This window comes from Haliotis rufescens, unplaced genomic scaffold, assembly GCF_023055435.1.
Source record: "Haliotis rufescens isolate VD_foot unplaced genomic scaffold, xgHalRufe1.0.p SCAF_85, whole genome shotgun sequence".
Lineage (NCBI taxonomy): Eukaryota > Metazoa > Mollusca > Gastropoda > Lepetellida > Haliotidae > Haliotis > Haliotis rufescens.
Genome location: NW_025964378.1, coordinates 1,324,499 through 1,338,037, shown reverse-complemented (window position 1 = coordinate 1,338,037; position 13,539 = coordinate 1,324,499). Strand labels below are relative to the sequence as shown.

General features: G+C 39.2%; 1 protein-coding gene and 1 long non-coding RNA gene across 2 annotated transcripts; both read right to left on the bottom strand.

Moving 5' to 3' along the window:
- Positions 1-792: 792 nt before the first annotated feature.
- On the bottom strand, positions 793-2,088 carry LOC125377269. Its single transcript, XR_007219499.1, has 2 exons — positions 1,097-2,088; positions 793-923 (listed from the first exon to the last, which is right to left on the bottom strand). It is a non-coding gene; the product is annotated as an uncharacterized LOC125377269 (long non-coding RNA).
- Positions 2,089-2,235: 147 nt separating this feature from the next.
- Positions 2,236-5,675, bottom strand: LOC125377268. Its single transcript, XM_048390174.1, has 2 exons — positions 2,359-5,675; positions 2,236-2,242 (listed from the first exon to the last, which is right to left on the bottom strand). The coding sequence occupies exons 1-2, from the start codon at positions 5,673-5,675 to the stop codon at positions 2,236-2,238; spliced, it is 3,324 nt and encodes a 1,107-aa protein (XP_048246131.1).
- Positions 5,676-13,539: the final 7,864 nt, after the last annotated feature.

Genomic DNA, 13,539 nt, shown 5'->3' with positions numbered 1-13,539 from the left:
CACAGCACAGTCAACGACGTGGCAAAAATTGACTGGTTCGTTGAGATGTAAAAAGGTGTACTTTGTCGTATGCACACAAGTACAATATGGAGGATTTCGTATGCATAAAATATTCGAGCCATACAGAAAATAGGCTTAGACGTGTTTTCTAATCCTTCACACTAACTTTAACAAATGTGGAATAACATCTATATTATGGGGACAGTCAATTTAATTCCCACCGAATCTGTAAATATATTGGACTAAAAACATAATAATGGTGTCGCGAGCAAAGGTCCAAATTTCAGGCCCAAGGGTGAATGCTGTTGAAATGAGTATGTGGGTGACACTGCGGAAGTCTCGGCTCCGGGGTTATTTGCTTAAAAGTTGTAAAACTGGTGATTCTGACTAGTTTTAAATCTAGTGCCATCACTAAATCTAGAAAACAAATTCTGTAAATCATATGAACCCTGTGAGGAGGCTTCAACAACCAGGCCACCCATTGACCCTGTATACAATATTATGATGACCTGCAATCACGCATCTACCGTATTTCCTCTAATAATCGCCACGACTACCTTCTCCTTGGATGCTTTTTTTTATATTCTCAGCAGACTATTTCTAAGTCAGGTTACGCTGACCAGACAGGACGTAGAGCCTCACCAGTAATGATGACCGTCTATTAACAAAGGAAAGGGTCAATATAAGTTGATGAATTTGCATGGGTATTCCAACTTGAGCACATATAGCATAATGAATATTTATTGAACACTGTGTAAGTGTTATTATTATAGCAGAAATCAACAGTCTTGATACTCTCAATTGATGTTTATTGTCCGTTATTCGTTGACAATAATAAATGAAAAGCTCATTCTTTTGTATCCGTTAACATGCTTTTCCTTTGAACGTTAGCGTTGAAATGATCAGTGTTGAGGTTCAAGAAACTAGAAAATAACAAGAAAATGTTCTAAGTTACAGTGTAAACAGTGAATTGGCTAAGTTGTTACAAATACAAAATTCTACAAATATTATATCATTTGAAGATAAATGATAGCTTCAACATTACTTTAGATGAACACACATTGTATAAATATGAAGAAGCAGGTTAAAAACTTACATCTGTGTTCTGCAATAGTTCATGACATGTTTCTCCAAGATGGAGACCTTTCAAACTGAAGGTGACAGTGGATGAGGTGACAGTGGATGAGGTCACATGACTAATCCCATGATGCAACAGAACTGATTATGAGTCACAAAAACTTTTGCCTGAACCTGGGATTGAACCCTGGACCCTTATGCAGCTAGTCCAGTGACATAACCAACAGACCATTGTTAAGGCTGATATCTGTACATGAAATTCATAACATTTTTGCATAACAGATTTGTAACATAAATTATACTTTCTGCACTAACACACTCGGCCTCTTAAACAGACGGGCTGTTTAACACAAATATAACAAACAGTGCAGAAATCACAAGCTTGTATATACAGACACACTGGGTTTTGACTGATGGCTAAATTTGACAAAATCACGACTTGCTGGATAACAGCAATATAAGCTTGCTGATCGGTCGACGTAATTCACCAGTTTGAGTTTTCAGTACAGCACTCCTGACAAAACCCTTCTGATCAGGTTCAACCGACTTAACACGAGCCATGGGCCACTGAAGTCTCGGTAAACCGTCATCCATTATCAGGACAATGTCATCCACTTGGATATTCCGTTTTGGGATCGTCCATTTTTGCCGTTGCTGCAGTGACACCAAATACTCCTTTCTCCATCTGGACCAAAAGACATTGGCCAAATATTGGATCCGTCTCCACCTTTTCCGCATGTATACATAATTCTTCTGGAATTGGCCAGGAGGTGGAACAGACACGCTTGTTTTCATCTGTAGGATATGATTTGGAGTAAGTGGCCATAGGTCATCAGGACTGTCAGATACTGTGGTTAGTGGCCGAGAATTGACAATTGCCTCAACTTCGCACATTAAAGTTCGGAACGATTCATCATCCAAGCGTTCATTGAAATCGTGCAAGAGAGAATTCAGGGTTTTTCGAACTGTTCTGATCATCCGTTCCCAGATGCCACCCATGTGACTGGCTGATGGAGGGTTAAATTCCATTTGATGCTACTTTTCAACAGGTCGGATTTGATACTATCTTGATCCATTTCTGACACAGCCTTCTGTAGTTCTCGTGATGCGCCCGTGAAGTTGGTTCCATTGTCACACCATATCTCTGAGACTTGTCCTCTACGTGCTATGAAGCGTCTTAGAGCATGAATAAAAGAGTCAGTGTCAAGTGAATTTGCCGTTTCAATATGCACTGCTCGGCTAACTAAGCACGTGAAGAGTGCCCCATAGCGTTTTACGTACTTGCGTCCATCTTTGATAACGAAGGGTCCGTAAAAGTCCACACCGGTGAAGGTAAAGGGTGGAGCAGGATTGACTCTCCTAGATGGCAAGTCAGCCATTTTTTGATCACATGTTGAACCACGCAGACGTCGGGAGGTAACACAGTGTGACAAGACGTTGCGGACAGCAGAGTTAATAGCCTTAATAATCCAGTAGGTTTCTCTCAGCATGGAAAGTACATGGTTACGTCCTGCATGGGCTAGCTTTATGTGCTGGTCTGTAATAATCAGTGACGTCACGTGACTTCTGTAAGGAAGTATAACTGGGTGCTTCATCTCCTTGGGGATATTAGCTCTGCCAATGCGACCCCCGACTTTGAGAATTCCACTTTCAATGAATGGGTCAAGTTTATACACTGAACTTGTCCTTGGAACTCGGCCTCGTGTACCTTCACATCCTTGAAGCAGTTCAAACTCTTTGTTAAAGTGTATTTTCTGCACAAATTGAAGAATACTCTTCTCTGCTCGACTGAGGTCCTCCACAGAAAGCGATCTGTTGCTTTTAGCATGCTTCTTATTTTTGTATTGATGCTCATCGCTCCGTGACTTGAGTGAGTCAAACAATCTGTGATATATGGCTACAACACGCTTCAGACGATACCAGCTGGAGTAATGTTCCAACAATTTATTCACAGTGTTGTGAGAACAGTCATCCTGTGATGCATCGGTTGCTGTGACTGTTTCTTCAAGCATCTTCTCATCATGGATAAGATGTGGCTGTACTGGCCATTCTGATTCTGAAGAGGAAAGAAATTTGGGCCCATGAAACCAGTTCATACATGTAAGCAGATGTGATGCAGATATACCTCTGGATGCAACATCAGCCGGATTGCTTTTTGAATCTACATACTTCCACTGAGTAGGTTCTGAAAAGTCTCTGATTTGCTTGACACGGTTGGCAACGAAGATTGGAAACCTCTTTGTTTCATTGCTGATATAGTGTAACACCGTCGTTGAGTCTGTGTGGTAAGTGACACTTTCAGGTGTAGACTCCAGTTCCTTCATTAACAGTTGTCCGATGTGAATAGACACGGTGGCTGCAGTTAATTCCAACCTGGGAACAGTGATAGTTTTCACTGGAGCAAGCCTAGACTTTCCAATCAAGAAAGCTGTGTGAATACCGCCTTCATCGTTAGACATACGCAGATATGCTACACAACCGTATCCAACAGTGCTTGCATCGGAGAATACATGTAGTTGAACAGAAACAATATGTCCAAAATCAGCAGGTTTGAGACATCTTTCAATCCGTAGTGTATTCAAATGGTGAAGCTCTTCTATCCACTGCTCCCATGATGCCTTGTATTCCACGGGTATGTCATCATCCCATCCGAGCTGCTTGTTGATGCACAGATCCCGTAAAATCTTCTTGGCTGGTAACAAAACCGGTGCAACAATTCCTAAAGGATCGTAGAGTGACGACATCGTAGACAATAGTCCTCTTCGTGTGAATGGCTTACTCTTCAGATGAACTGAGAATCCAAAAACATCACTGTTGATATGCCACTGCATCCCTAGAGCGCGTTCAACAGGTAGTTCGTCATAGTCTAAATCACGTGTTTGGAGTTCTTTTGAATGATGTTCCTGTGGTATGGATCTGAGAAAATTGCGACTGTTAGCTGTGAACTTAGTAAGCTTGAAGCCACCTTCTGCACATGATTTCTGCAAAGAGTCCACTAAGTCAATAGCTGCCTCTTCCGTGCATTCCGATTTGAGACAATCATCTACATAAAAATTGTTGCAGATTGTGTCAGCAGCAAGGCTTCCATACTTCTCTTCAGCTTTCTTTGCAGCAGCTTTGAGAGCAAAGTTGGATATGCTGGGGGAAGAAACTGCTCCAAAAATGTGAACAGCCATCCTATACTCATGTAGCTCCGAGTTCAAGTCACCATTTGGCCACCACAGAAAGCGTAACAGATCATGTTGTTGAGGAGGAACACGAACTTGATAAAACATGGCTTCAATATCAGCCATGAAGGCAACTGGTTCATTTCTGAATTTGGTAAGAACACCTATCGGGGAGTTCGTGAGATCAGGTCCTTGCAAGAGTCTGTCATTTAAAGAAAACCCTTCAAACTTTGCTTTGCAGTCAAATACTACGCGGATTTTTGAAGGCTTCTTCGGATGGTATACACCATGGTGTGGCAGATACCAAACCTTTCCTGGTACAGGTGCTAGCTCATCACTTGGGACCTTGTAGGCATATCCATTGGAAAGCAGACTATCCATAAAGGCAGTATAATGTTCATGATACTCTTCATCATGCAGCATTTTCTTCCTTTGCCACATTGCTCTCTTCTCGGCTTGTTCTCTGTTGTTGGAAAAATCAATGTCTGGATCCCTGAGAGGTAATGGCAATTCAAAGTGGCCGTTAACTTCCGCGATGCCTTTATTTGCCATGTCGATAAACTGATCATCCTCTCTAGAGAAACCACGTTCACCAGGTAATATTCCAGTGTCCTTGGGATTAAAATCCATTTCAAACATATTCAGTATCACATCAGTGAGACATTCTTTTGCCGACGTGAGTTCTTGGAAGAGCACACGATTGCATGTGAGCGTATTATCAACTGGGTTGAACTTGATATAAAGCGGCCCACTGACAGTCCATCCATGTCTGTAGAGTACGGCGAGAGGACCTTCACCTTGAGATGGAATCACTTGCTGAGGTTGAAGTGCAAGAGGACAGTTACTCCCAATAAGAAGACCAATATCCAGATGAGGTAGGTATTTGGGCAACTTGTCAGCCATAGCACACAGATGAGGCCATTTCTTCAGAATGTCAGGATTGGGAATCTGACTATGACTTACAGGTATCTCCTCTCGAGTGAAAGTTCTTGGAAGCGTCACTGCATTATCACCATTGTGATCTGACACAACAAGACCTTCCACAACATGCGTACTCACAACATGAAGTCCATGCATAGTCCGAAGTTTCAGTGAAGATTCTGTAGATGTAGTCTCAAGTCGCTGTCTAAGATCCTCCGTTATAAAGCAGCCAGTACTCCCGTTGTCAAGTAGTGCATAGATCTTCACCAGCTTGTCACTTCCCTTTTGTTGAATCAGAACTGGAAGAATCGCTTGGAGCACAGTATCTGAAATAACAGGTTCAATGTTGTTGCATGAAGATGACACTGACATCTCTTGATCTGGAGATACAAGAGAATCACAAGCTTCAGAAGACTTCTGTTCTACGTTCTTACTTGCAGAACGGAAGTTCTCATCATGCAGTATTGTTGGATGACACTTTCCACACTTCTTACAGCTTCGTTTCTTCATACAGCCCTTTACCATGTGATTGAATCCAAAACATCCACAAAGCACATTTTCTTCTCTTGAAGATATGTCCTCCGTTCACTGAGAGATTTCTGACCAAACTGTTTGCAGGATTCAATGTCATGAGGTCCTCTGCAGAAGTAGCACGAAACACTTCGGTATTTATCCTGCTTGTGGTTCGAACTGTCTACACCAGTCACGAAACTACTTGACTTGGCTCCATCTTTCTTTGAACTCTTGCCTTGTTTGGATCCCCAGTGAACTTGGCTCTTGGATATAGCTTCCTTTCCAAACACAGGCTCATTAGCAGATCTAGAAGCAAACTCAATGAAATGCACAAGATTTTCAAAGTCAACAGGCCTGTTGCTATGAAGTTGTGCTCTGGTAACATGATCACGCCATTTATTCTGTAGATGCACTGGCAACTTCAACACAACTGCTTGCAAGTTAACAGAATGATTAAGAACAGTCATGTGTGACATAGTCTTCATTGCATGAAAACACTTGATGAGGAAGTGAGAGAATTGTTTAAGTCCATGACAATCATCATGCTTGATCTGAGGCCATGATAGAACTTGATTAACATAGGCAGTTGAAACTTTGTATGGGTTACCATACTCACTACTCAACAGGTCCCTGGCCTTAATGTAGCCTTCCTCTGGATCCATGTAGAGACATCCAGCAATCAAGTCCTTTGGTTCTCCCTCAAGCTGCTGTTCCAGGTAGTAGAGTCGATCTATAGGGCTGCTAGCATGAGGAACTATACGGGCATCAAAAGACATGATAAATGCACCATATTCTGTAGGGTCACCTTTAAACTTTGGCACCTTAGGCTGAGGTAACAACATAGCTGTTGCCATCTGTCTATGAGCTTGCAAAATCAGTTCATTCTGGTCATGTAAATGCTGGGATGTATCTTCTGTCCTAGAGCTTTTCATACCAGGACACTTTGAAAAGGATGGTTGAAAGTCAGAAGCATTAGGGTTAAGCCCTTTCTGATGCTCGTTATCCTCCAAAGTTTCATGTTCGAATACAAGATGAGGTCTTTTGTCAAAAGGTTTCAAAATGGGGTTACCACTTTGAACAATACTGGCATTTGACAACTGTAGCTTAAAATCGGCACTATATGAACTACCTACTTCAAGACATTCGGGCATGTTGCCAGGAGATCTTAGCATATCAGGCACAGTAGCTTTGACATCAGGCATAGAAGACTTGACATCATGCATGGAAGGCTTGACATCAATCATAGAAGGCTTGACATCAGGCATGATAGGATTGACACTAGGTCTTGATGCTACAGAGATCCTTTTATCATGATCAACTAAAGTTTCAGAAACATAAGGATTACACTCCACTACACCAGGCGTATAAGTTCTTGGGTCTGCTTGTGAATCAGCATAGACTTTCTCACGTGCCTGAGATTTAGCAATTTTAATATTTAACTTCAAAGATTGCAATTTCTTAGACTCTTCAAGTAAAGACTTTTCAACTAAAAGTTCAGCCAACCTTGCACGCTCCTTTGTATATGCTGACCTGGTTGAACTCCTGGAATGTCTCGATGACTTGAAACTTTTTGATGACTTGAATTCCCTAGAAGACACACTTTCAAGGTGATCCGCCAGGACATTCTCCATGCTAGTAATCCAATTTTCTACTTTACTACGAAATTGTAGAATGGAAATCTCCCTCTCCTGGTGACGCATCTGCTCTGAACTCTGCACGTCCTCTGAAATAAGCTCTTCATAATAATTTGTGAAACATACAGAATACCTTTGACACAAGTCTTTAAATTCAACAAAGGTAAGCTTAACAACATGCAAATTGTCACTACTGCTACTGAACAAGAGTCTAGAAAGTTCTGTTCTCTTCTTAGTAAGAGAAGAGAGAACACCAGTCACTCTGGTTTTCAACAAACGAATCTGTTCAGCTTTCCCTTTCTCAGTAAGTGTTCTTTGACGACCAGAACGACCACAAGAAAAAATACCCATATATACAAAATATACAATTTTGTATATTTGATATTTCCAAAATATACAATTTTGTATAGTTGGTATTTCCAAAATATACAATTTTGTATATATGGTTAGATTTTACCACTGCTTCATTCAATTTCCTCACCTCTTATAGAATGTTTCACATAATATGTGGTTGCAAAGTTTACTAATGATACCGAACAGTATAATTATTGCATGTGACAATAATGCTTTAATACTATTTTCATTATGACAACTATATGATGTTATGAAATAATTTGTATTTCGTTATGTTTTACAGATCTTAATAACAGTTTGATCAATATAAAATGCGTACGCCAGCAACAAGTAGTTGAAAGAAGTTTTAAACATTGATGTTTATCGTTCCAAAGCTCTGTTCTCCAGCTCAGTTCATCTTTGTTTACGAGAACGTTTCTAATATGGGCAATTTTCTTCTTTCGGGACATTGGAGCAGTCATAATATTCATAACTTCATAAATATTAAGATTACAGGCAATTTTAACAACTTTAGTACTCCATGAACTTTTACATAGTAACCATTTTCTTCATCAAAGCGTTACAAGTACTGTTATTAAATCTTGGGGTAGTCTAAAAACATTAGCATGTAATGTAACAAACGGGGAGGAGAGACCCATGTCTCCATTAGTGGCTATACATGGAGGTACCGTTACTAACACCAAGAAATAATTTACCGGCTCTATTTTGGATTAGATTAACGTTTTATCCTCATATACCAGAGCCATAGAACATTACCGGCTCAACAAGACTTTCATACAGTTTCATAAAAAACATCATAAGACATACACCCAACAGAATAAGACAAAGCATGGCTGGCAGAATTGTACAACTCTTTCACAGTTTCACATATCTAGTGGCTCGTCAACCCGTAGTCCCAGATAACGATATGATTCTACATAGACCAGTGTTTGCCCAGCGTAGAGGAATCTGGTTAATCTGTATCACTTAACGAGTTTGAATAGCTTACTCTGACCACAGTCGAGAGCAGCACAGTAATTAGTAGTTTAGACCAGGCGAATACACTGGTCACACTTGACTGGTCTGTCTGATGATTCGGTCACCTGCCAAATGGGATGTCTGACAATTGGGTGTGAACCTTACAGAGGAAGTTATTTTATGAATGCGTCACGTGTTTCAAAAGAGATGACCATTATCTAAGTAAAATACTTCTCAGATCATAAAGGACATATCATTTAAGGAAGTGAAATTCATTTTCGACAAACTTTTATGAAAAATTTTAAAACAGTGCGGGCAGATTCTATTTTCTAAAAGGTTTGGGGGGTTGTAAATCGTCCTGTTTCGATCCAGATCTAAAACTAGCCAAAATGCGACGGTGGTCCCTGTATTTAAAACATAAGGAGCAACAACGTTACGATCATGAAAGTTCTTAATGTATTGCCCTTAACGTTATGTTTATCGTTCCAAAGCTCTGTTCTCCAGCTCAGTTCATCTTTGTTTACGAGAACGTTTTTAATATGGGCAATTTTCTTCTTTCGGGACATTGGAGCAGTCATAATATTCATAACATCATAAATATTAAGATTACAGGCAATTTTAACAACTTTAGTACTCCATGAACTTTTACATAGTAACTATTTTCTTCATCAAAGCGTTACAAGTACTGTTATTAATCTTGGGGTAGTCTAAAAACATTAGCATGTAATGTAACAAACGGGGAGGAGAGACCCATGTCTCCATTAGTGGCTATACATGGAGGTACCGTTACTAACACCAAGAAATAATTTACCGGCTCTATTTTGGATTAGATTAACGTTTTATCCTCATATACCAGAGCCATAGAACATTACCGGCTCAACAAGACTTTCATACAGTTTCATAAAAAACATCATAAGACATACACCCAACAGAATAAGACAAAGCATGGCTGGCAGAATTGTACAACTCTTTCACAGTTTCACATATCTAGATGCTCGTCAACCCGTAGTCCCAGATAACGATATGATTCTACATAGACCAGTGTTTGCCCAGCGTAGAGGAATCTGGTTAATCTGTATCACTTAACGAGTGGTGAATAGCTTACTCTGACCACAGTCGAGAGCAGCACAGTAATTAGTAGTTTAGACCAGGCGAATACACTGGTCACACTTGACTGGTCTGTCTGATGATTCGGTCGCCTGCCAAATGGGATGTCTGACAAATGGGTGTGAACCTTACAGAGGAAGTTATTTTATGAATGCGTCACGTGTTTCAAAAGAGATGACCATTATCTAAGTAAAATACTTCTCAGATCATAAAGGACATAACATTTAATAAAGTGAAATTCATTTTCGACAAACTTTTATGAACAATTTTAAAACAGTGCGGGCAGATTCTATTTTCTAAAAGGTTTGGGGGGTTGTAAATCGTCCTGTTTCGATCCAGATCTAAAACTAGCTGAAATGCGACGGTGGTCCCTGTATTTAAAACATAAGGAGCAACAACGTTACGATCATGAAAGTTCTTAATGTATTGCCCTTAACGTTATGTTTATCGTTCCAAAGCTCTGTTCTCCAGCTCGGTTCATCTTTGTTTACGAGAACGTTTTTAATATGGGCAATTTTCTTCTTTCGGGACATTGGAGCAGTCATAATATTCATAACATCATAAATATTAAGATTACAGGCAATTTTAACAACTTTAGTACTCCATGAACTTTTACATAGTAACCTTTTTCTTCATCAAAGCGTTACAAGTACTGTTATTAAATCTTGGGGTAGTCTAAAAACATTAGCATGTAATGTAACAAACGGGGAGGAGAGACCCATGTCTCCATTAGTGGCTATACATGGAGGTACCGTTACTAACACCAAGAAATAATTTACCGGCTCTATTGTGGATTAGATTAACGTTTTATCCTCATATACCAGAGCCATAGATCATTACCGGCTCAACAAGACTTTCATACAGTTTCATAAAAAAAAACATCATAAGACATACACCCAACAGAATAAGACAAAGCATGGCTGGCAGAATTGTACAACTCTTTCACAGTTTCACATATCTAGATGCTCGTCAACCCGTAGTCCCAGATGACGATATGATTCTACATAGACCAGTGTTTGCCCAGCGTAGAGGAATCTGGTTAATCTGTATCACTTAACGAGTTTGAATAGCTTACTCTGACCACAGTCGAGAGCAGCACAGTAATTAGTAGTTTAGACCAGGCGAATACACTGGTCACACTTGACTGGTCTGTCTGATGATTCGGTCACCTGCCAAATGGGATGTCTGACAAATGGGTGTGAACCTTACAGAGGAAGTTATTTTATGAATGCGTCACGTGTTTCAAAAGAGATGACCATTATCTAAGTAAAATACTTCTAAGATCATAAAGGACATAACATTTAATAAAGTGAGATTCATTTTCGACAAACTTTAATGAACAATTTTAAAACAGTGCGGGCAAATTCTATTTTCTAAAAGGTTTGGGGGTTGTAAATCGTCCTGTTTCGATCCAGATCTAAAACTAGCTAAAATGCGACGGTGGTCCCTGTATTTAAAACATAAGGAGCAACAACGTTACGATCATGAAAGTTCTTAATGTATTGCCCTCATAAATATTAAGATTACAGGCAATTTTAACAACTTTAGTACTCCATGAACTTTTACATAGTAACTATTTTCTTCATCAAAGTACTGTTATTAAATCTTGGGGTAGTCTAAAAACATTAGCATGTAATGTAACAAACGGGGAGGAGAGACCCATGTCTCCATTAGTGGCTATACTGGAGGTAGCGTTACTAACACCAAGAAATAATTACGGGCTCTATTGTGGATTAGATTAATGTTTTATCCTCATATACCAGAGCCATAGATCATTACCGGATCAACAAGACTAGACTATCAACAGATAACGATATGATTCTACATAGACCAGTGTTTGCCCAGCGTAGAGGAATCTGTTTAATCTGGTTAATCTGACTGTTGGAATATTATCTATGCATTATCCTGTCTAAAAATCTAGATATATTTACAATATCATGTATGCATTTTTGAATCATTGTATTCCGGAGTGGTCTTCATACAAACTTCTTGACCAATCCGCTTCATGTACATTTTCAGAAAAACATAACATAACATGGGAATACCGTTCGAATTGAGCCTCGCTCAATTTCCCTGTGCGCTGTGATTTTTTATTGATTTTTTTTAAATGAAAATTTTACAGGGACTAGCTGTGCTACCACACATGTTAAACCATTTTTACAGTTTTGTCTAATTTTAGCGATAATGAAAACTGATTAGAGATAAGATATATTGATGAACAACGTCTTTATTACAGTTAGGAGCGACGCTAAGGTGTATGTTGTAACACCATTATCAAGCAAGTGATGTTGTTCATCCACAGATCTTATCCTCTCTCAATACTCCAACTTCTAAATTCCTCGCAAAGAAGATAATGATACTTGTTTTGAATCTTGCCATCGTACAAAATATTCTTCGCACAGTATTCAAGAAACAATGTCATACTACGCCATCAATATATGTTGTGCAATATTTGAGAGGTTGGCGCCTGTCGGGACGGTGTGAGATGCTAAAACTGTTCTTGTATAGTCTAGTATCCTTTGGCTAGTGACAGCTACCACTGTTTATTCCCATTCAAGTTGCGAACGGTGTTTCATCTAAACAGTATTATGGGAACGGAAATTAAAACATTACTTCATTCGTTATGCTACCATTTTTGAATATATGTCCATGAGATTAATCTGTTCATTTTTCCGTATTTTTATTACGGAACTTATAGCTTTGTGTGGCACAAACGATCAAATAGTAAGATGACTACAATTAAAGGGCATTAATAACGAGAGGCTGTTCACATATATGTACATCATATATGTATCACGCGAATCATTTCTGATTTTACTCGACGTAAGAGCTAGAAACGTTACCTACTTCCGGCGCAGCGGTTCTAGATGTTGGCGCTATCTAGATTGGGTCCCTGACACATGCAGCTCTATATGATGGGTGTATTGTACTTAAAAGCTGAACTTTAAATCTATTTTTTGCAAATATATACTGGTCACTCCAACTAATCATTGTTACTAAAATATATAGGATTGTTGTCTATAACGTGTCCATTCGTATGTCTGTTTTACGTCTGTTCTACTAATTATTGACACTAAGAAACTCTTACAATTTTTTAAATCATTACTAAACGTGTTGTACTTGTCTACATCTGAATTGAAAAGTGGGAGAAAAGTTGCTTACTGTATTTTGCCGCCTTTGATGGTTCTGATGATCAAGATGACAACGTCAAAATCTAAGTGTTCAGGAGTCGATGAGGATTCAGGAGTTTTTGAATTGATGCAGAATCAAGGTTGGGGGTTATTATAGGCCTAATAGTGCACCACGTGATTTATGTCCAGGCCCCCGTGACATGCAGTTGTCATGTGACATGTAATTAACTAATTGAATTGCAAAAACAATTCCGACAGCAAATAACCGCATCCACAACAACAATGCGTGGATGCAAAGAAAGAAACCATTTTAAACCCCTTTCTGTATATTTGTATTTGTATTCCTTTCTGAAACTATCATTCTACAAACAGTTGTGTTCACCGCCCATTGTGATACTTCTACTTAAGAAAATAAAAAAGGATGTTTATTTAGTCATTTGACATGCGTTCATTGTAAACAAGGATTAGTGTGAAAGGATTACTAAGTTTGTCATCCAGTATAATGCACTTCCTCGATTAGCATAATTAGAACAGAGTTTGTAATTAGTTATATCCTCACTCCAGTTAACCAAGGCAGCTACTTCAGTTGTGATTTATGAATTTGTGGAATCTTAATGAAAATAACGACCGCCTGTCACAAAAATGCAAACGAACATTGAACACGCACAGTTGCAGATT